The sequence below is a fragment of the Trichoplusia ni genome, chromosome 6 (assembly GCF_003590095.1).
Source record: "Trichoplusia ni isolate ovarian cell line Hi5 chromosome 6, tn1, whole genome shotgun sequence".
Classification (NCBI taxonomy): domain Eukaryota; kingdom Metazoa; phylum Arthropoda; class Insecta; order Lepidoptera; family Noctuidae; genus Trichoplusia; species Trichoplusia ni.
In genome coordinates, this window is record NC_039483.1 from 15526879 (window position 1) to 15550963 (window position 24085).

At 33.5% G+C, this 24085-nt stretch overlaps 1 protein-coding gene across 1 annotated transcript; it reads right to left on the minus strand.

Moving 5' to 3' along the window:
• Nucleotides 1-262: 262 nt before the first annotated feature.
• On the minus strand, nucleotides 263-21646 carry LOC113495255 (proton-coupled folate transporter-like). Its single transcript, XM_026873891.1, has 8 exons — nucleotides 21568-21646; nucleotides 15680-16848; nucleotides 4892-5045; nucleotides 4505-4606; nucleotides 3156-3293; nucleotides 2442-2525; nucleotides 899-1055; nucleotides 263-477 (listed from the first exon to the last, which is right to left on the minus strand). The coding sequence occupies exons 2-8, from the start codon at nucleotides 16484-16486 to the stop codon at nucleotides 318-320; spliced, it is 1602 nt and encodes a 533-aa protein (XP_026729692.1). The 5' UTR covers nucleotides 16487-16848; nucleotides 21568-21646; the 3' UTR covers nucleotides 263-317.
• Nucleotides 21647-24085: the final 2439 nt, after the last annotated feature.

The window sequence follows — 24085 nt, forward strand, 5'->3', positions numbered from 1 at the left end:
TCATGAAAAATCTTTTTTTGTTATTACAGACTTTTCGAGAAAGTTTTTTTGTAAAATACGATACTAGCACCTAATATAAATCCGACAAAAGTAGCTGTGACTCAAATATCAGGCGTTCATAAATTTTAAACATTATAAATAAACATATAATTTTTTCAGCTAAACGATTTACAGTAATTCGATTGCATTTCTTATTTTAATTTTTATTTATTTCTTAAAAATATTTTATAATTAATAATATTTTACAAAAATATATTTTTATTCTAATTTATTCCTTAAAATACTTTTATTGAGAGAATCTTACATTTATTTTAAAATTAAATTGTTTTTCCCAGTTCTTCCTTTTCATTGGCGGCTATAAATTGTAGTGGATCAAACTTTTTGGCTTCCAACTCCTTGGATTCTTTCTTCTCCTCTGCTTCAAGAGCCTTTTTCCTGGAGCCTTTCAACTGTTTCCTATGTTGCACGTAGAAGTATCTGAAAATTAACATAGCATAGTTTTGGGTTACTCATTGAAGCGTATCCGCATTCCTTCAGTACTTAATAAGCGGTGAAGCAGGTGAAGCGGTGGGCAAAACTGGGTGCTGTCTCATGTAATTTGACTTACAAAAAGTGCTAATTAGTAGCCTAATTCCAATAATTTTTATAAATGACAGTCGATTCTGATTTGAATTTTGTGTGTCTCAAATTATTTTTTCGACGTTCATAAAATGCTGCCGCTATTCCTAGAGCCCACGAACGAACAAATGAATTGAAGTATCTATTTATACCTCTTCTACCCATTCTTCGCTCTTCCCTTTGTATTGAGCATTAATATAAAACTAAAGTTTTTTATGGAAGACTGTATAGTGAATGAAAATAAACAATCAATACTACAAAAGCCCAACAAAAAACTTACATAAGTACAAACGACGGTGGGACAGCAATCGCTGCACTGGTGAGGAATACCGCCCCGGGCAGCACGTGCAGCGTCTTCATGTACAACCAGGAGTAGAAGGGGTGGAACACCAGCGACGCTATCGTCTCCGTCAGGGAGAAAATAGAGTTCACTTTCGCTGAAAATATATTTCAAGATGAGATAATGCCAAAAATGTCCATAATGACATGGGCACACATAACTTCTTTTTATTAAGGAATTTAATCTTTGTGTCCCGGGGGTGAACCCGCCGACCCAGACCCAGACATACAATTCACATGGAAAAAGACATCCAGACTCAGAATAAGCATTCGTCGATCACACAAACGCTTGTCTTAGGGGATCGAACCCACGACTCGTCGCGCAGTGTGTTTGGCGTGATGATCTCAACCACTCGGCTATCCGTGCAGACAAATAATGTTATTGACGATTTGTACTGTCTTTTAATTTAAAGTACATATGTTCCATAAAACGGCACAGCGAATTAATGAACTGAGTATCAGGTAAAAACCTGTTGTATCGTTTTCGTCATAATTAATTTCTCACTGTCTCGCTTCCACAACTGTTATATGATGCAGTAGTGTGACCTCTAGACCTACCAAGATATTGAGTATGACATCTATACTAATATATAAAGCTGAAGAGGTTGTTTGTTTGTTTGAGCGCGCTTATCTCAGAAACTCTTGGTTCAAATTGAATAGACCATTCATCTAGGAAGGTTTTAGGCTATATACCATCACGCTGCGAATAATAGGAACGAAGATACAATGGAAAATGTGGAAAAAACAGGGAAAATTATTCAACTTCGAAGGCTTCCATTCAAAAACTCCTAACTTATATCTTTTAACCAAGCAGAGGGAGTCGTGGGCAACAGCTAGTCTTAAATAAAAATACTGTATCTAAGAAACAATTTATTTCACGATGTCTGAAATAAGCCAAGATTTCATCAACCCAAATTCCGTTATTCGGAATAACCAAGCCTTACTCGTAATCTAGGCCAATTAGACTATCAGTCGATACTACTTTGTTTTTATGTTATCGACTTCCAATATCTTTCACTTCTGCCGTATCATCTAATGACGTTTTTTTAAGATATCCTACGAAACGACTCCGAATATTTAGTAAAACATTTTTTTCATTAGGATACCGATCAACATTCGAAATGTACTTAGCGATTTTAGAATAAACAATTGACACTTAAGAATGGCCACTTCGCGATGCAAAGTCTCACATTTACTACTTATATTATTCCTTTTCCTTTTGTAAAAGGTTTCATCCTACTATATTTTTTTTGCTTACAAACCTTATCGACTCTAGTCTACAGACTAGACCAGCCTTTACATAATCCAAAACACAGTACGTCAAACTACTGCGATGAATAGAGAAATAATGGAAATTTGATATGAAAAGAACAACCTTCTTGGTTAGAATAAGTAAAAATACAACAATACGAGTCAATACTCATGAATTAAAATACCTACAGCTGCAAACAAAAAACTCTTAATAGTTAGTATGTTAAACCAACCTGTTTCCTGTTTCTCCACCAATTTTGATATGATGGAACGCAGTGACGTGAACGTGGTAGCATTCAGTAGTTCGACGACAGGCACTGCAACGACCGCAATCAAATTAATACCAGCCATTGAACCGGGTATTATTCAAATGCACATTATCATAATAAAACGAATAGGGCGGTTGAATGACGCTTTTGTGATATAAGGGCGGGATAATTCAGTGTTCGTGAAATGTTGTGTGTGTTTTAAATGTTTAGATTGGGGACAAATGGTAGAGCAGATTTTGAAACAAAAGGCATACTGCATAGACGTTATGATTTGGAATAATTAGTAGGACGTGACATACTTTTTAAAAGTGAGGATTATATTTTTCGAGGTTATGAAATTTATAGATAGATGAATAAATTTGCTTCATCGCACATAACTTGAGTACTATAACTTCATGAATATCATACAAGATTAATTTGAATCGGAATCGTCAGATTTATCATTTTTGCTATTAATTTTATAGTTGTTGTTTTATGTAGGACAAAACGTTTGAAGTCGTAATCTACATTAAATCGAGTCTTTCTTCTTAGTTTATCAAGAAACTTTTAAGGAAAATACTGGTCTTAAAACATATCATGTTCATAAATCTTGTTTTGCCTAACGACAACTCTCATGGTCAGGCTACTTAAATCTGCGATAACTAAAATAAATGTAACACATTTTAATATAAGACATACCGAAGTACATTTCAATGTCTGTCCTAACGAAAGCAGTCCATATAGAACCAACAAATTTGCTGACGACAGAAATGAGGCAGAGCATGGAGTCGTCAACCTGCATACGTTTACTTAGCACGGCGATGGAGAACATGGCACCTGAAATGAAAAAAGAAAAGTCATAAGTAAATGACTATATAAAGGAGTATAAAGTCTGTCATTAAATGTTGTATAAAAAACCTTTTTTATTTCGAGACAAGTGCAAGTGCGTTTTCTTTTCACGACCAAAAATCGAATTGAACAGATGTAATAGAAAAAAACAGCCACGCTAAAGTGGGAGTGGGCTGGTTATGTAGCAGAATGCAGCCTGTCCGATGGGAATATACCATCACTCACTGGATAGAGGAAGTGCACTCTGTTGATGGTGTGATGATCTAGTCAGATATAGCCACCGTGGCCGTGGCAAAAAATAGTAGGTATTTAATCTGTACAAATAGTCGAGTGTCTTAAGTCACCATAGTGTGCTCCACAAAATTAATGTGGACCAAAAAGACACTTCTCCAAAATTCAAGCACAACATCGCTTTATTTTTCTTATTAGTATATTTAGAAATCGGGCATATTAGTTGGTGAATAAAAAAAAGTAAAAAAACCATTAAAAAAAAACAGATAATCCTGATACTAAGTTTGGTTTCAAAATATCCGATGTTTATCACAAAACTATTCAGAAATCGACGGCTAACGTGTTCTTAATTAACGTGATAACATAAATTAAAACTGGGCTACTTTACTATCTTAACTTTCATCATTCATTTTAGACCAAATATATTACGATATTTCAAATTAATCAATACTTTGATTAGCACAGTATTCATGGAACATTTTTTATTGCATTTGTTTTTCACCGGACCGTTACCTTTCAACGTGGAAAATTGAGTTTCCTTACAAATTCGTTGCAAGAAGTTTATGAGATTAACGTTTTAAGGTTCCTTTGAAAAATCAGGCAGGGCTGCCGAGGCACCTTCCCTCTCATTAAAGGCAAAAGGTATATTATCCATAAGCAGAATTAATACGAATTTTTGGGTTCTTGTTAGATATACCTGCACGTGAATACTGGTTCATAATTTCTTTGTACTTATTAAATTCATGGCTTTAATCGAAATTATGTTAAAATTCATTACTGATAGCCGCTTTTTTATTTAGTGAAAATTAATAGAAACCATTTCCTAGAAATGCTTTTTCCAAAGTCGTCGTCTACAAACACCATCTGTTTTGCCGTTGTACGTACTATGTTGTAAAGATGATGAAATACTGAGATTATTTGTTTATTAAGAAGAGAATAATAATGACAGATTTGTTAAACAAACTCACCAAATGAATGTAGTACTATGGCATAGCTGAGGAAGACTCCATACTTGACCATGTCCCAGTTCAAACGGTTCCTCACGAACAAATAAAACACTGTGTGCTCCGCTGTGAAGTAAAAAATGATAATTTAAGTTATAGATGACTTCAAGAGTTAGGGATCTTCATTTTGGGAAATAAGAGGCACGAAGAGAAAAAATGGAAAAGGAGAAGAGGTAGGTATGGAAAAGTAAAAACTTCCAGTCATTAAATATGATAATTTCACAAAGAAAATTTGAATGGAATTGGAATTTGAAAGTGAGTATAGATAGATTTGCAATAATAGGCTGTCGTTTCAATTTTACAACTTGTGTCGTTTTGCAAAAGGGGTATGTTTCTTAATACTTCACTTACACGAGGAAGGTCCAAATAGTACGAATACAATTAACAGCGTGAGGATGACCTTGACCCTTTTGTTATCTGGCCGAGGTCGCAGCGCCACTGTCACTGTCTCCACCACATGGGATATGTCGAAGAACGAAACATTGTTCTTAGGAGGCCTTTCGATCTGAAAACAGAAGAGAAAAGGTTAATGGTTGGTATAGATATAATATAATAATTTGATTTAATTAGTGATGGGACCAAATGTCAGTTATTTCACATCAAATTAATCTATACTAATATATAAAGCTGAAGAGTTTGTTTCTTTGATTGTTTGTTTGTTTGTTTGTTTGAACGCGCTAATCTCAGGAACTACTGGTTCGATTTGAAAAATTCTTTTTGTGTTGAATAGACCATTTATCACGGAAGGCTATAGGCTATATATCATCACGCTGCAACTAATAGGAGCGAAGATACAATGGAAAATGTGGAAAAAACGGGGAAAATTCTAACCACGTGGACGAAGTCGCGGGCAACAGCTAGTTAATAATTAACATCAAAATTGGTTCACCCTGTCAACGAATTTCTGAGGTACTAAACGTGACAGAAGAATTAAACAACCTCCTACAATTTGACATCGGTTGAAAACTTATTGATTCGATATTTAGTCTAATAATGATTCAAAACTTTTTGAGATTTTAAAAAATTACAAAGAAAGACTTGACCTATTATTTTAAAATAAATCTAACGTGTATTAAATCTCTCATTCAATTTCACAATAAATCTAAATATTTCGTAATATTTCAGTATTGTTTGCTGCAAATACACAAACTTATGAGATTTGGAGATTCGGGCGATTGTTTAAGAAGTCAGATAAAAGTGTAATACTGTAATCCAAATGCAATGTGGTAAGTGAAAATTTAACGCAAGCTTTGATAAGTAAATCTTAAATTAAATAACGATTCGTTTAAATACGAGTGCCGGAAGAATTTAGAGTTTGTTGTGCCGTTTTACGAGTAGAAAGTTGTGTAGAGTCAATCTCGACGTCTAGAATAAAAATATAGTAAAGTATTAAGTAGTTAAAAATGATAAGTAACAGAAAGTACAATTTTAATTTATACTCTGCTTTATTTTTAATCTGCGTATGATTGTAAAAACTGCAAAACATGCATGACTAAGCTATATCAAAATATTTTTTTTTGTAAAATAAATTAGACAATCAGATATTTAAAATTTATATTTTAAGAATTCGAAAACAAGCATGACTTTGCAAGAAAGCATAGCACAGTGACGATCTTTTGGCGTACCTAAAGGCTCCTAGCAATAGACCGCAAGTGATAAAACGGATTAATACATTCTAAGCGCCGCACTCACCTTTAGGCAGTGTGATGTAGAGTGTAATGAAAAATTTGTTACTGTAAGTAGAAAAAAGAGGCAAGTATTCACTGACAAATGTGCCGTTACATGGTAGAAGTGATATTCTTAAACGTCAATTTGTCTCCACATTCTAGTTAACAGTGATAGGGACATAAAAGTAGAGTGACACAGGTAAAATTTATTTTATTTAACTTTGTTCTTGAAAACCTATTTGAGATAGCCTTGTGGTCTAGATGGTTGGACTACTTAGTAAAAATACCTACATGCCAAAATACATTTAGGTATTCACATTCTAAACACAAAGACGGAATAAACTCTGACCCCGGTTGTACAACCACACATCAAATTCAATGATCAAAATGAAACGAATTTGCAACAAAATTGTATGTCGTGAAGCTAATTCAAAAGTATAGCCTAGTGCAAAAAGAGCAATTAAACGCTACTCCGATCATTCGTATTTAATTTCTAACATTAATAGAATAGAATAGAATAGAATATTTATTTAATGTTGTTACGGGTATAAAAAAAAAAAATGACATCATTAATCATCGTTTGTTGCTTTTGACTGAACATCAACCGTACAAAAAGAGGAGTTGTTTCGTTTGAAAAATAATAACAATAAGATGTTTAACTTCCCATCTTAATGTTTTCATAAACTGTGGTATTTTCATGTTATTATATTAAACAATGCATGTATTCTCGCATTGGGCTGGCTGTTATTATTACCGCTGGCGTGGTACGCCGCCATGTCGTGTTATCGGGCATCAACATATTTCTCATTGTCATCGAGATTGTTAGCAATCAATAAATACGTATAATAGTTGTTTTTGTTAGCTTACAAGCAGATAATGAAAAGGTTACATTGTTCCTTAAAATGGGAAAATACCGTTTTATGATATTTCTTGCTATGTTACTCTTTACCATACAAGTCTTGTAAAAGTTCGCTATATGCGAGAAATGGTCTATGAATTTAGTAGATATGGTAGAATAAGAAACAAAAGTAATAAAAATTAACTTGCAACAGTTGTTGTATTAATGGGAACATTATTTTCTTTTGCTTATATTAATTAATTACCCTATTTATCGGAACCTAGAGTGTTTCGATTTACTAAGACCAAAAACAGCGCAAATGAACATAATTTGCTTTCACTAGTAGGTATCTATCGCATCTCTACAAACTGGTGTGGCAGAAACAGCACCCCGTAGAAGGAACCCCTTTCCTTGGACGGCAATAGAAGAAAGAATCCTTCTCTCTTGGACAGTCTTAGGTTATGATAACCGCATAATGTTGTATGTATGTGGTAACCTGAGTTTACATGTACGTGTCTCTTGGTAAACTAATTACACTGCACGTCAGTTCTTTAAAATAATGAGTGTCGATATATGCATCGTATCTAATCTGTAGTTTCACGCATGGCTAATGTAGCAACAGTTTTTATTTATATTTTTTAAAAGCGTCACCGTTTTTGTTCAACATGAAATATGAGAGTCTTCACCATAAATCGCAACATAAATAGCATTGTGAAATAATAAATAATTCTACTATTGACGGAATAGAATATCAGGGGAATATCAAGTTTTATTTATACTTTTTTTTTCTTTATAAAGTGACAAGAAGTCTTATTGAGTCATCTATTTTATGAAATATCAATGAAATAACAGTCAGTAACTGCCTTGTGGTATGAAAATTTGACTGCCAAGTTACAACTAGAGTCACTACTGTAACTTCTTAAACTGTCGGGAAAACGGCCTATTTCAAATAAAACCTTTTGATTTGAAGTAACAGGTCGTAGATTGAAATCCCGGCACACATCATCTCTTTTCCATTCATGTGCGTATTGTACATATTTTTCACTTGATAAAGACGTGAGAAAACCAGCACATTTAAGGAATTTAAAAGGCGTTCCTCCATTCTAGAGGCCTATGGGCGGTTTAAGCACCAGATTATATATATATACATAACCAAAAAACAAAAAAGGGCTATAAGCGAACCTACGGCTCACATAAAAAACTCGTGTCAATTCAAGCTAACATTATCTCACAATTTGCCTATCAGTCATGTTCCTACGTAAGCTAACATCGTAATTGTTAATAAACTATAAACTATAATCAAACACAGACAATCACGTGAACTATTATTATATTCAATGAAATTAATAAACACGTAAATCAAATATTTACAGAAATATGGTTCAGTATCAACCATTGTGCTAAATACATACGTTACAATTTAAATGTACTATTATTACTATCAAGTAAATAACGTTATAAAATGATATGGGTCTGTGTGTACAGGTACCGCATAAATTACAATAAGACGTAATCTCTATTTAATGTAAAAGCGTGATTATCATTGAATTACCGAAATAGGTCATCAAATGATAATGTCGTATTAAAAGATGCGAGATTAGAACAAAATAATTAATTAAAGATACGATAATTTTTATTGATTGCATGTGTTTTTACGACGTTCATTTGAAAATAGTTTTTATTTTAAGGCTCCTAAGGTTGAATTTTAAATTTTGGTTGTCGGTGTCTTGTGAGTCATCGATGGTTTGAGGGCGAATTGTTGACCGGCAGCCTGATATACGCGTACTTTTTAGTAACTTACATAATTTTAATACCTTGCAAATAAATCATGAGTATATGATTATATCGAGAAAAACTTTTATTTAATCTAAACAAATGTCTACCCTTTAACAATGATATTAATGATTTTGAATTACCAGCTTTAATTAAATTATCTTACAGACAATGTAAGTCAATGAAAAGTGAACCTTAGGAACTTTCAAATCCCATTTTGTTAAAGATTATTATAATTCAGTTACGATAGAGGTATCAGTTTAATAATAATAAGTAGATGTAAATGCAGTTTGCTATTTCGAGTATGATTAGCAAATCACTTTAAAGTTTCTCTTTCAACAAAACCGCATGAAAACAACTTGCAAAAAGTGTTCAAGACAAATATTAGTTTAACTTAAAAGGTCACGGATTTAACACAAAACACGGGGATTTTCAGAGAACGCGATGATGTAATTCAAAATACCAAATTTCGTTTGACGTCACTCGTTGGTTAGAAAATTATATTCTGTGAATAAAGCTTCAATGATTAAGTTTTTCTATACATTTTTTATTCGATTTGGTCATGCCATGTTTAGTGAAATTACTTAATGCTTTTCCTGTGTTCACAGTTCAAAATACAAAATACAAAAAAAAAAAATTACACTTAACCACAACATATGACGTCCGAACTTATATTTTAAACAAATTGTATGTTAAAAAAAAACAAATTGTTTATAAATTGATAATCAGTTATCATTTACAAAGTCAATGAGATTAATTGCCAGGTGCGGATAACATTTTCCGCTGTTTTATGATATTTACTATACGGTGCTGATACTATGGGCAAAGTATATATGGCAAGGGTGTTTAAGCCACGCCGGAGGCCTACCTATGGTTTAAACTGTGACACAATGTTGAACATCTATATACGTTTTATACTACATATTTTTGCAACCTCTGTACCAAACCTTTTTAAAGTTCCCTCTGAATTAATGGTGCTGACATGTTTACAGATCTACAGCAACTATTTACCTTGGAAATTGAACGATGAATCATATTTAATTAAAATAGTGTAGAAGAATTTTCAAACATTTATCAAATCAATAATAATTAACAAATATTATTAAAACAGAAGTTCTTAGATGTCAATATGCTTTGAATTCAATAACGTTATGAGATCATAACAATAATAATGTATGTCGGAGCATCAGAACTAATTGTGATTTTATTATCATTTCATTTTAATAGTTACAACGAATTAGCTGGCGACGTGAAGCAGTTAGCTTGAGCGTGGTCATCCCGGTGTCGGATGACGTTGACAGATGTCAAGAAACGACGGATGACAGGCGGACCGCGTGCGCCGACATTCGAGTGGATGAACTCGCTGCGTTACTATTTAAATCGTGTTCAATCAATTTAATCTTTAATCATTTTCTTACTTTTGTAATTTAATATAGAAAATACATTGGCAAAGGGAATAACTACGCTTTTATTTCAACGATCATCATGTCTGATAACGAATCCACTCGTGAACTTCCGTCATATAGATTCCGTCCAATCATTTTAGATCTAGTTCGCTTAACCGAATCGGGTACGAAATGTTTGAAAAAAAAAACACTTTTCTTTGGAAAGATGGTAAGTTAAATTACAAACATAAAAAACCGTATTCCTTAGAACTTAGATTACGTAACAGATAAATAAATCTCATACATCGTAACTCCTTACATGTGCATCGTAATCCCTACTGCTAGGAGTTCAATGGCCAGGATAAGCAAATTGCTTGATAAATTGGACACTATTGTGATGCCGGGACTCGGACGCAACAATAGTTATTTGTGTCACCGCACTAGTCCGGCTAGAATGCTGAGGTAATAGTTTAGTGACGCGTGTAGCTTTATAAACTAGATAAGATTTACAAAGCGTATGATTTTTACCAAAGAAGAATGTGAGATGCCGTGGAATATGTGAAAGTCCTAGCAGTAATGTAGGTACGTAAAATGCCTTTCTACTTAACGCGCTCTTTCGTCTCCACAACTTTAAAAATAGCTCTTCAGCTGGTAGGTTGGAAATGAAATTCATCAATTTAATAATTAAACAGGGAACTTTAAGGGAATTACACTAGGCAGTTCCCTTAAAGAATATTTTAATAGATATTTAAACTGATAAAATAATCTACGTATATAAAGATGACCAGCCTTTTTGCACAAGTACTTTTTTAAGAGCGTAGTGTCAGGCTTTTGAATTTCCGACTAAACTTAAACCACCGTCTCTCGCGTTTTGGCCAGTGCGTGGCAATGCATCACGCACCGACCGCAGATGAACGTGTCAAGCCTAATAGTTCATTCAGACGATGCGAGAAATAACGTGAGTTGCAATACATTGCAGGACCGTGCAGATCTGGTATCAAAAGTGATATATAATTACCGGCAATGTAAAGCAAGTAGCACGATATTATTATATATAGCCTTCACATGAGTTACTGAAAGGAAATTCCATACTAATTTGAAAGATTTTTGGCAGTAGCTCTCTCTTCATTTTATTGAGATCCATCTGTTTTGCGTCCGTCAAAAAGAGCAAATGAACTTCTTTTTTCAGCCCCAAAGTGACATATAAAAAATAAGGACACATTTTTTTTTAATTAAACGACAAAAAGTGGCCATTGAGGATTTACAACACTACCTCATCGACCCCCTACTTATAAAAAATACAATTAGTCGGTTATCAAGGGGGCGTATTACGCTATCTTTGTGCTACTTATAAGACACTTAACCGTTCATTGCTCACAAAGTTATTAATGACGTTTATCGTAATGTGATAATGGTTAATAACGGTCTTAATCTGTAACAAAGTAATTGTAATCACTAATTGTTCCAGGAAATAATTAAAATGTAGCTAAATGATTATTACCTACACGAAATAAATAACATCGATGTATTAGAGAGTCATATTTGTGTGTGATATTTTTCTAACATATTTTTCTCACAGGCTTTTTGAAAGAGGAGGGCTCTACAACAGATGGCGCTGTCACGTTTTCCCAATAAAAATAATATTACTTTAAGACATAGTGGTAGATTCTCAAGATTTTAATTAACTTGTTGTATTTATTAAAATAGTGTAGTAGGCCCTGCGGCACGATGGACCGATGATTTGAAGAAGGTGGCTGGCAGCGGATGGATGCGGGCTGCCCAGGACCGGGATGGTTGGCGCTCTTTGGGGGAGGCCTACGTTCAGCAGTGGACGGCGATAGGCTGAGATGATGATGATGATGATGATGATTTATTAAAATTGGTGACACAATTATTAAGCCGTCTACATCGTAGAAAAAGATAAAACATCTACGTTTAAATTACAGAATGTTATCAGAATACGGATTATAACAAAATATACGTCTAATATAATACTAATCATTGTGACTCGATAAGAGCAGGTAAAGTATACATTAAATACCAATAAAAAAGAAAGAATTGTTTTATAGGCTCGAGTTTCATTTCCACTAGACATACGTCGTGAAAGCGAAGTTTTTAAGGAACAATTGAAACCAGCGCGTCTTGTTAATTTCGGGGAACAAACAAATGTGCTTGTTTGCTCAAGCCAGAAGTTTATTATTTTTTTTAAGCCACGAGGCCTACCGTTAGTTTAAACAGAATTAAAGTTCTACATTAACCATACAAAAAGCAAGCCTAAGTAAATGACGAAAATTTATTCGTCCATAAAAACGTATTTTTAGCAGATTTGTAGCGTTATGGCTACATTTCAAACTCGACTTAATTTTTAATACACGGTATGTCCACACTAGTCTCATAGTCTCTGGGACTTTGTTTTTCTAATAAGTGGCAGATCGAGCATAAGTTTGATGGGTACTTCACTGAAAAACTACTTAGTCCGACAGAAGATTCGAGCATAATTTTAATGTGAAGATTTCCCAAAAGTTATCTGATACGTATATTTTCTTTTAACTTAAAATGATACAGTAATGTTTAAATCTCGTGACTTCAATGATCAGTATAATTTTGAAGTTGAAAATTAGCCCTTATTATTTTAGCCCCCACTTCCGTTACGTATATATTTCACCAGTTTTTTTAAGTGATTTAACTTACATTTTGTCTTAGGTCTTATGTCGTATGGTGTCCAATAGTAACTTAAATACATTAAACACTATGGAAATGACAGGACCATCTTCGAGAACTGGATCGGAGTCTGTAGTTCACAGATTCCTCAACTTTGTATTTCAAAGCAAGCTACTGGTGGATAATCCTGGCCACTTGGTTATGTCAAGTATTCGAGGAACTACGTACATACGTACCAAATGCGTCTCAAAGACACGTCCGGAGAGTGGCGAGCTGTCGGGTCCTACTCGTATGTCAACTAATAACTACTGAAATGTTTCAGTAGTTACTAGGTAAAGTGGGGTAAATAGGGACCTTTTTGTGTTGGATTGAAACGCAGTTCTCTAAAAATTTTGGAAATTTTGTCATCATAATGGTAACTATTTTTCACAATCGTGTATACAAAATCGTTATTTTCCCTCAATTGATCACATAGACATATGTATGTAGTAGGCTATGGGCGGATGCATGAATGTTTTACAAATTAGGAGATTTTTCGGATGTTATATACATTATATTCACTGTAATTTTATGTTTTAAAGGACATATAAAAAATAAGCATTTATTATTATTAATTAAACTACATGATCGGCACTGAAAAGGAAATATGTCATTATCCCTTTTGTTCATAATTCCTGAATTTTGTAGTGTCTCTTTATTTACTCTGCACGCTAAACAATATTATTATTTTATGTATCGTAAGTAAGAAGTTTTCAAGGCTGAGAGCTATCTTATCATAATAATAAAACAGGAAATAATTTACCTACATTTTAAGAAATCTATTATTTACTGAACTTTGGTCTAGCGCTGTAATTCAAACGACTCACATTGTAACGAGTGCCTTCTCACATATATTATTATCAAAGTCGTTGTTTTGAAATGGTTTTAATTTAAATCGTTTATACTTGCTCTACAGGACTTGTAGGCTAGGGCAGGTTTAAAGGAAAGGCTTCTTCCTTATTCACCCAAAAACAAAAATAACGCAGTATAGATCGTTCAATGTGCATTTTAATCGGCATTCCTTTAACATGCCAACTTAATTATGAATTAATTTTGTCACGCAATAATAATATAATCTAAAGGCCAGGCGTCCTCCCGTGAAGTTATCCCGTAAATGAAAAAATATGTTTTGTTTTTAACAACAGTACGTGAAGGTTTCATAAAAAGAAAATACACATACGATCAAAGGAGCCACGTTAGTATTTATCTGGATCAGAATCTGCAACCTTGTGCATACAAATGCGTTAATTGAGCCACAAGGCCATCACAGAGATTGAAATGATTGAATGTATTTTTTGTGACCTTATTTAAAAGACGGATAAATGTTACATCTGAGATCAAGAGTAGAGATTGTAAGTATTTAATAGTGGCATTTGATTGCTATGTATAGTCATACAGTAGAGACTACAATAAATGAGAGATCTCACCAATCGACTTAAACATTGTATTTAATAGGCAAATCAAACTCACGCCACCTGTCGAAAATATTTTTTTAAAACTTTTCGATTTGTTAATAGAAAAAGAATAGAATATTAAATCGTATTTTTCTTCTGTCGTAGTGACGATGAACTACTTATTATAGTGAATAGCTATAGCGTTGTCACTTTGAGATTAGGTGGCAACCATTTGTCTCCGAGATTTGAAGCTAAGATGGCAAGACTAATTACATCGTCTGGAGTACATGTACTTTGTCTTTAACCAATGTAAACAAGATAACACCAATAAATAGATAAACGAATCGCTTTAAGATATTTAATAACCTTACAGTATTTATTCTAAACTATCAAAGCCTCGTGATTTCACCTTTGCTCTTGCCAAACTGAGATTTTTTTTTTTAAGAGCTCTCTCCTCTCATCGCTAAATAATAATAATTATAGTATGGGTTTTTGCAAAAGCAATCAAATTACATGTGCAGGACACCCTAATTCAGAACTAGCGTTCGTAGATCACGCAAATACTTATCCAACAGTCATAGTAATCAGTCATCTGTATTAAGATTTTATCAAACTCAATTATTGTCCCTAGAAAAATCATATTTTAACGCTATAAACTGATATTTAGTCATTAGTATTGTATTTATAAATTTCTGAAATTAACATAAACAAAGATGCAAACCTTTCTAGGTATATAGAAAGGTTCTAGTTTCTAGGTTTTTATGAATTACGAAATTCTGAACTAAATCTTTGGATACGGTAACTTCTTGAGGACGTCTGAAGATAACCTGAAGTTCAACCATCACAAATAAATTCATAATCAGATCTTCCGGATCACGAGATCAAGTAGACGATCATGTGTCTTAGGAATATAACGTCCGGCCAATCATACCATTAGGCTCATATATTGCCCTATCTCCGTACATTATTCGTATACCAAGTACTTTTTTAGCGATGAAACAGAATGTTGTTAAAAAACATTTGTGAATATCGTATCATGCTTTGGAACGATATCATCAACATAATTGAGTACAATTGTTTACACATAGCACACGTTAATATCGTGATGCAATTAGTCCGATAGTCTAATCTTAATACCATTGGCTAAAATTATTACTCTCTACCGAATTATTCCGATAAGCAAAACAAAAAGAATTCATTCGGCCTCAATTGTTAATTCAATGTTTTGATATTTTGAATTTTTGTTTGAAATTAATATTTCAATCAAATATACTTGTCCTTACCAGCCTGTCCCATACTTAAATCGGTTAAACAGTTAATCTTTAAGAAAGTGACAAACAGAGAATTTGTATAAAATGTTTATGATTGAACAAATCACTTACCGGAGGCAGTCCTCTCTCCGCCAGCCACTGTTCAGGTTCCTTCAGGCATATAGTTCCATACAGCAACACCAGCATGAACATCCCTGTTGTCATCGAGAATATCCCATAGTATCCCATCTTCTGCAGTAAAAATCCACTTAGGCCAATACCAATTGGAAGCCCACCCGTCATACAAAAATTGACCAGGCCGACTCTAAACGTTCTGGACTCTTCAGAAGTAATATCACTTATGTAACTGAAGACCCCTAGGAACATGGTAACCCAACCACCAGTAATGGCTGTGAATAATGTCTCTAAAAACACAGTGACTTGTACAGGAATCTCGTAGAAAAAGTACACGTTGACCAGGTTGTTCAGCGAGGTAAGGATTTCACCATAAATTGGCAGCATTATACACAGTTTTCTCTTCCCGGTCCTGTCGCTCCATGCTCCCAAAAACATAATAATTAAACATGGCAACGCTGTTTGGATCACTCCTTTCCAAATGTCAATTGAAGAAATCAACTGCTGTGTCTCTTTTTCATAAAATGTGTAATTTTTACTTGTTTTCTGAATTAAAGCATCACAGATTTCGTCTCCAAAAGCTAGGTTCACACGGCATGCTTTATCCAAATTAAGATTTCCCATCGCAAACCTTGAAATAACACTGGGAATAATCAAACCAGCTAATAGTGGTTCAACTGTTATATTGTCTCTAATGTAATCTATTTTTTGTGAAAATGTTTTGTCCTTATATGATTGTGGGCTCCCATCCTTATTCAAAGGTTTTTCCTCGACGTCCACAGGTTTAGCCTTTTCTTCCGCCATTTTCGAATTGTTTTCCACTTCACCGATTATTTAAACTATATTACGTCCATTGTTTATAAACAACACTCCAGCACGACCGTCTGTCACTGTTGCAATGTTTGATTTCACATTAAGTATGTCTAGATACATTGATACAGAATGGGTGTCTTTATTATTTGTCTTGCCGATATATTTGTTTGGTATCAATTACTCGTTGATAAGCGATAAAGTAGAATTCCAATTAGATAATGAGCCTTGTTGTTGGTGATTAAGGATTGTTTAATTGTATTATTCCTGGTACCAGCATGGTTTTTCTTATGATGGTCGCTTGAAGTGTTTATCCAACGGCGCGCTCAGGCCAGTGGTCGTTTCGCAACTGGCATCTGCAAATAAAAGTGCCCTGTTAATATAATGGAGGATGTTTTGAGATTACGTCGAGTTAGCTCGGTTTGATTTTTAAACCGTATTGTTTAAGCAAACGGAAACAAAGTGTTGGGTATACATACTGGAGTTTAGTTGTAGATTGTGATGGTGAGCGCTAAAGCGGTAGCATTTCAGTCTCGTTGTATCGAGTTTCAAGTAACAAAAAATGAATTAAGCTTTGATTAGAACAAGTCAAAATAAATAAATTACTAAATATTTCCTATTTTATACATGTCACTTAAATACTTAACACGGTAAGTTAATTTATAGTTAAGATATGGGTTTAATCGATTTTGCGTATTTAATTAATGGGATTAAGGTTGAAACGATATTACGTTTCATTGAATTAATAGTTCTGACATTATTGTTTGCTTCTCGTATTAATGCTAATATGTACATTGTACACAGATGATAATATTAAGGGGTTTATTATAAATCGACCATTGTGTTAATATGCCTACAGTTAGGCGACAATAAAATAGTAGATGTAATTGTTTCGATTTAAGTTGAACTTGTGTGTGTGATTTTAATATATTTGGAAATAAAAATGTTTAAACGACTTTGATGTTTATTTTTATGCACCTTTTGTTTTTGTTTGAATTCACAATGATGAAGCCGAGATTTCTCATCCGATGTACACGTTTCTGTTCTTTCTTTTTTTAGAATAATATTAATTATTTTAAGAATATATTTATAGTTTGTCCAAATAGTTTATTATTTACGATATTATTGTGTTTATAAACTATATACACTGTGATTTTTTGGTCGTCTTACAAAAGCAGCCCAGTTCATATATCCAATGACTAGAACACGTTCATGATAAAAAAAATAGGTATTTATGAGATTTGAAAAAAAAAATGCAATTTTCATTCAATATTATGATGCAATTCGTAGTTTTTTAGAAACACAGCTCTCTTGCGAGCGCCGTCCGAGCCTTGAGGTGAGGGACGCGGGCGGCGGCAATTTTATCATTTTTAATTGTATATTTCCGATTTCTCTTGTTTAATTTTCTTCGTACTTATTAACTTAGTTGATGATAAAAAATAAAAATCGCGCCTAGGGGTATTTTACGTCGGATACATGAACTGGGCTGCTTTTGTAAGACGACTAAAAAATCACCGTGTATAATAACTCTTTTCACATACAGCCCATAATATAACTGCAATAGAAATTTGCAATAAAAGTTCTAACAACATTAGTTATTTATTCAGTTCATATGGCACAATAGTGTTAAGATCGGAGAGATAATATTCAACGGTTTGGAAAACAAATGAATGTTATGTCTACGAAGCTAGTACTAGTTATTAATAGTGATAAAACCGCATCTACTGCTAAATGGAAAAAATGAAAATAGGCATTAGAAATCTATACTCATTTTATAAAGAGAAAGGATTTGTTTGTTTGACGCGAATACGCTTCGAAACTGCTGGTCCGAAAAAATATTTCACTATTGAGGAGCTACATTATTTCCGCTGAATATAGGTAGGCAATAATTTATTTACAAAAATTTAGGGTTTCGTAACAAAATTGCGATATTGTTACCCAAGGTGTCATAACTTATATCTTCTGACCAGACGGACGTAGTCGCGGGGAACTGATAGTGTTATAATAACTTTTGTAATGTGAATTTATTATTATTTGATGGGAATGTTTTCTTAAGCTTGTTAAGGGATTGCACGACTAGTCGAACTTACAATCCCGTCGCCGCGTCAGCTCATGATTAAGGACTCCGGTTGGGTCTAACTTAGTCGGACGATTCCGAAAAATATGCGTCAGTAAACTTTTACGCCAATTCTACTAAGAATAAATAATAAATAAATAAATGCGAACAACATCACATACATTGTTCTGAACCCAAAGTAAGTTGCTTAAGCACTTGTGTTATGGAATTCAGATACAACGAAGGTACCACAAACACCCAGACCCGAGACAATGTAGAAATGTGAATTTTTACATTGACCCGACCGGGGATCGAACCCGACCTCAGAGCTAGCGACACCTTGAAACCGGTGCGTACGCCACTCGACCTCGATACTCTACGGATAGTCTAAATGTAGTCTGTCATGTGCAGTAACCCTAATATGATATAATATACTTGTAAGTTCGTGGAAGGCGTCATTATATTAAAACTACTATTGAAAAATAAACTTTTGCAATTTAGGTTATGTTCTGTCATTAATTATTCTTGAATCTATAAATACTATTTGTGTATCAATAATACACATAGTGGGATGTAAGTTCAACATTTCAATTTTTTTTAAATCGACAATCGCTGTCATCATTTAATCCTTGTATCGCGGAGTATTTTACAAACATTCAAGTTACATGTAAAAAGACACCTAGACTCGGAACAAACATTTGCGGATGCTTGCAACCCACATATTTTTCAGATACGGGGATCAAATCTCATAATTGGTTACTTAAAATTGCGTAATCGCTTACGTCCTTTTCTGGTTAACTGGTCAGACATCAAAATTAGTTCATGAACATGACTGCTTCATAAGACAATACCTCTTGTTTACAATTTCATTTTATATTGTGATACAACAATTTGAAAATGTGTTATATAATGCTGGTTTAAATCGATTCCAAATTGTAACGAAAGTCCATGATAATCGGTTGGTTTTCTCTATCTTAAAAATACACTTCCCATAATCTTTTTTTTATGGTTTTTTAATAGCTTGTATTGTTTGATTTATACTTTTATAAATACTTATATTATTACTGTGTATCTATAGGTAAAAGACTATAAAATCAACTAATGTTTTTGCAACGTCAATTATAAAAGGTGTGAAATAAAACTACGTTACATTTTGATCAATTTCATATTATTGATCATCGGTTTCATTATTTAATAGTCAATTGTTTTACAATCACAGAAACGCCCGTTGTATGTCAACTAATAAATAGTTAAAAGATGACTATCAATTTTGAGGAGATAATTACGAAAAAAACAGTGTTAACTCAGTTGTTAAATTACAGGATTTTGCAAAGACTTGTCAATCATTATAATGACAAGTTTAGATGAAAATCGCAGTACATCGCACGTGATCGCGAATAATCATATTATTACAGAATCATTATCCCCACGCCACCGTTACGGTTTTGTACACTGGAAAAATACTTTAAAAATACTAAAATGTAAATTAAACGTTGTTCCGTCTTGACTTAAAGATAAAGTCTTGAAATTATTATGATTGAAGACTGACTAAACAACAGCTTTGCTTGACAATGAATGCATTTCATTTGAGACAGGTGCCTGGTACCTGGTGCAGGCAAGCTACCAGTGTTCATAAGCAACTTTTATACTATATGGCAAAGCTACAAAAGCAGTCATGTTATGGCTATGATGTCTTTAATTCTAGATTATACGCATGAGGCATTTGGCATGAGGGAAAGCTTTCACATGGCGTGTAGCAGGATAGTGACTTTATGACATTATTTAGTCAGTGCCCGTATTACTTATTAAATCGTACTATAGACTAATTAAAAGTAGACCACATTAATTAATTCATTTGTTTACGCTTTTTTTCTGTTAAAGTATGAAAAGATCTTAAAAAAATAAGGAATATTTTGTGGCAATATCTTTACTTATCTACTTATCTTTACCGTCTACAATCTACAAAATTCATAGATTTTTTTCATTTAAGTTATACTTACAAAACTTATTGACTATGGTTTACCGCAATATATTTTAACAAGTTTTTCTTGACCTGTGCTGTTGAGGCAAGGCTGGGTAAGTAAGTGGTTTAACCCATTACATACCTACTTGCTCAAAACTTGTACTTATCCGAGACGTAACTTATTGGTAATTATAAGGATAGTAAAGGGAACCGGTTTTCGAATGCGTCTTTATATATAAGTTTTTATGCGATGCGTTTAGACAGATCCTGGAAATTTTGTAAATAAATACGTTTTTGTGTATGGCTGTGGAATTTGTGTATGTGAAACCCCCTGCGACAGAAGGATTAAATTCCTTAGAGCGGGAGTCGTTTTTTTTAAGAACACTTAATACGTTTCAAAAAAAGAACAACTCGCTTAATAATTCGATGTCTCTTGTACAAAATATTTTTATTGTGTATTTTACTATTTTGTGTGTGCATAAATCATTAAATAAATTAAGGGCTTGTTAGAAAAAAAATCGTCTTTTGTTATATGAAGTAAGTAGTCTAATGTTGTCTTAAAGAATGTTATACTTAGGTTTGTTTTAGTGAACAGATGCAGTATTACAAATAAATGACGTTTTATGTTGTGTATATTTCTTTTATTATTTTTCATTTTACTTTTGTCAAAGCTCATGTTTTTGTAAGTCTCAAATAAACATGGAACATTTTTTTGAATTTGATGTTTGTATGTTTTAAATGGATAAGAATGTTTACAGAGATTTTTAATGCTCTGCTGCTCTTTTTAATCTGGCAGTGTATGTCATAAAATTAGATTTCCTTTTCATAGGATAAATTAAATATCTAATATTGCACTAATATTCTGGACTCAAAGAGCTTTGCTCTTTACTCTAATTTAATTTCAACGCGCTTATATTCACAACTCATTAACTTTTCCAAAATCGATCGTCAATCTGTCACGAAAAAAATATACACAAATTATCATCACTAAACGATAATACAATGCAGCTTATTGTCCAAATACAATACAAAATAAAAAACAAAGGAAATACTGACCTTCAATCACCGTTTCACAACACCATAGGCACCAGTGGCTCTGGCAAACTAGAACCAAATGCGATACTCGCATTTACCAATGAATGACCACAATTTGCTTCATTCTTACTACCAATTACCTACTTTACGTTTGCTGTCTGTCCGTCTGTGTATTACACTATTACGTACGCGTTCGTGTAACATCGTGTTCACTCGGCTCGGACGATGTATGTTTGACGATGTATTTTTTTATTTTTTTTTGTGTAGATGTCCAGTTTTGTACAATGAAATAAATAAACGCGTTTTTTTAATGATTGCGTAGTTAATTATTTCAATTCACAGGCACTTGATTTTCTTCTGTTTAGAAACTCTTGTAGATATTTTTCATCGAAATTGAACAAAAAGCTGTTAATATATCACGCTGAAAAAAACATACCTAGCACTGGAGAAGTAAATATTTATAGGGGAGGATTATTTTAATATAGATCACTGGAAAACTTCAAAATCATATAGCGTGTTAAAGACGTCGCACATATACCTACAAATTGTGAACACACACTGACATATTTTTGTTGGTAAACACTCCTTTCAGTCTATTTAAAAAATATTCAGTAAGTTTTTCCGAAATCATGTTCGTACCAATTAGGTACGTATCGCGATAACAGATCATGTATTATCACAATCGATCGCCAATTGATCAGATAATTAGAATTAAGCGATAAATCGTTATCTGTAAACGATTGTTAACCTAATCGAGACTGCAAGTTTGATGTAAGTAACACATGATGAATAAATACTGCACTACATATTGTCAGTTTACTGTACAAGAGATTTTAGTAGACTGCACGGCTGGTTGAGTGAAAGGTATGTATGGGTCATCACGCTACACTGCGCTCCGACTCGCCACAGGTTCAAACCTCGTATTTGTTTGACGAATCCTTACTTAGGGTCCATCCAAAGAATAAAATATACCATGAACCAATGACGATGACGTATGACTGTAAATAACATAAATTAAAATTGAGGTTATGTTAACATTTTCTAGTCATACAAAAGATGGCTGTTAATTTTCTTTTGTAAAAATTGTTTTCCTTAGCCTTTTTGTAAAGTATTTTCTGTGTGTCCGTCTCACACATGATCGTTTTTGTTATATTCTGTATCTTGGTGTACTGTATTCTTAAAGTCATACAGGGAATCGTTCAAAAACAATACAGAATAGCTAGCATCTCTAAAATGATATCTTGCACAAGTATGAAGTAAATAGGTACCATTGATATTTAGCGCTAATATCGATCTGTCTAAGCACACATTATTGAAGCTAAAGGTTATCATACTACGAGTAGGTTTACAAAGGTCAAGTAAAACATAAATTAATTAATTATCTTTAATTGAAAAGATATCGTTTAAAGTATCGCATATCTAAGAATTAAACTGTTGCTAATTTCCTTTTTTGTAGCTTTCTGACCTTAACCTTATGCCCAGAAAAAAAGGTTCCTATTTATTTGACTTTTTGTATAACTTCATATCATATATGCGAAAGTATGCAAGTGTGTGTATGTTTGTCACGACTTCACGACTAACCGGGAGACCGATGTCGATGAACTTTGGTATGAAGGTAGCTGAAACGTTGAATGAATACAGAGGATACTTTTATCTGATTTCGTTAGGGTAGGGAAATGGTTTTACAGCTATAACCGAAATCCTAGGCGAAGAAGTGATCAACAGCCAATAAATACTAAAAAGTTTATAATTTTAAGTATTTATTTAAATACTACTTTTCTTTATAATTTATGTTCCTCAAATGATAAACGGCTTATTGTCGGGGGTAATGCTAGGATTAATATTTTGTTGGATACTCTTTCGTTTTTCGATACTTGAAATTAGTTAAAATCTATTGTTGTAATAATATTGACACATGTTATATCGACAGAGATAATAATTTTACATTTATATCGTGTTTGGTTCTGTAATTATGTCAAAGATTAGCGCGCTGACAATGGATGTTGGCACATACCTGTGTCCGCGACCGACAAGGAATTTCAGAAATATAAAATAATGTATAATCTACATTGAGAACTGTTAATGTTGCTATAATCTTCTAATGGTTGATCTTCTAATCTAATCTCTTAACGGTAAATTTTAAATCTTGCCATAATAATATATTGGAGATAATAGATACGTTACGCCTTCGGCGTGGTATGTAGAAGAGGGATGCCGCTCTGAGCCGTGTATGTTACTGTCCTGCTTCCACAAGTGGGTGGGTGACCATCTATGTTATAACGAGTTCCTCAGTCTTTCGGAAAAATGTTAAATTGTAGGTTTCGACTGTTATTAATACATTATCGTCGGAGGTAAGATCAGTGCCGTATTATCCATAAGGCACTTTAGGCCAGTGCCTAGGGGCCCACCACCAAAGTAGGTATCTAAAAAAAGCTCGATAAATTTTCACTGAATGAAAACACTTGAACTACAACACTTTAACTTGAAACAAGGGGGCCCCCACTCCCTTGTTGCCTCGAGGCCCCTGGGCCCCTAGATC

Bases quoted from the DNA above. Each gene is read 5' to 3' on its own strand.
- LOC113495255 (XM_026873891.1), bottom strand. From the start codon at position 16,486: ATGGCGGAAGAAAAGGCTAAACCTGTGGACGTCGAGGAAAAACCTTTG. The intron at 1,056-2,441 runs GTTGGTTTAACA...ATATATTTTCAG, and splicing joins GGTGGAGAAACAGGAAACAG to CGAAAGTGAACTCTATTTTC. The intron at 478-898 runs GTAAGTTTTTTG...GTTAATTTTCAG, and splicing joins CCACCGTCGTTTGTACTTAT to ATACTTCTACGTGCAACATA.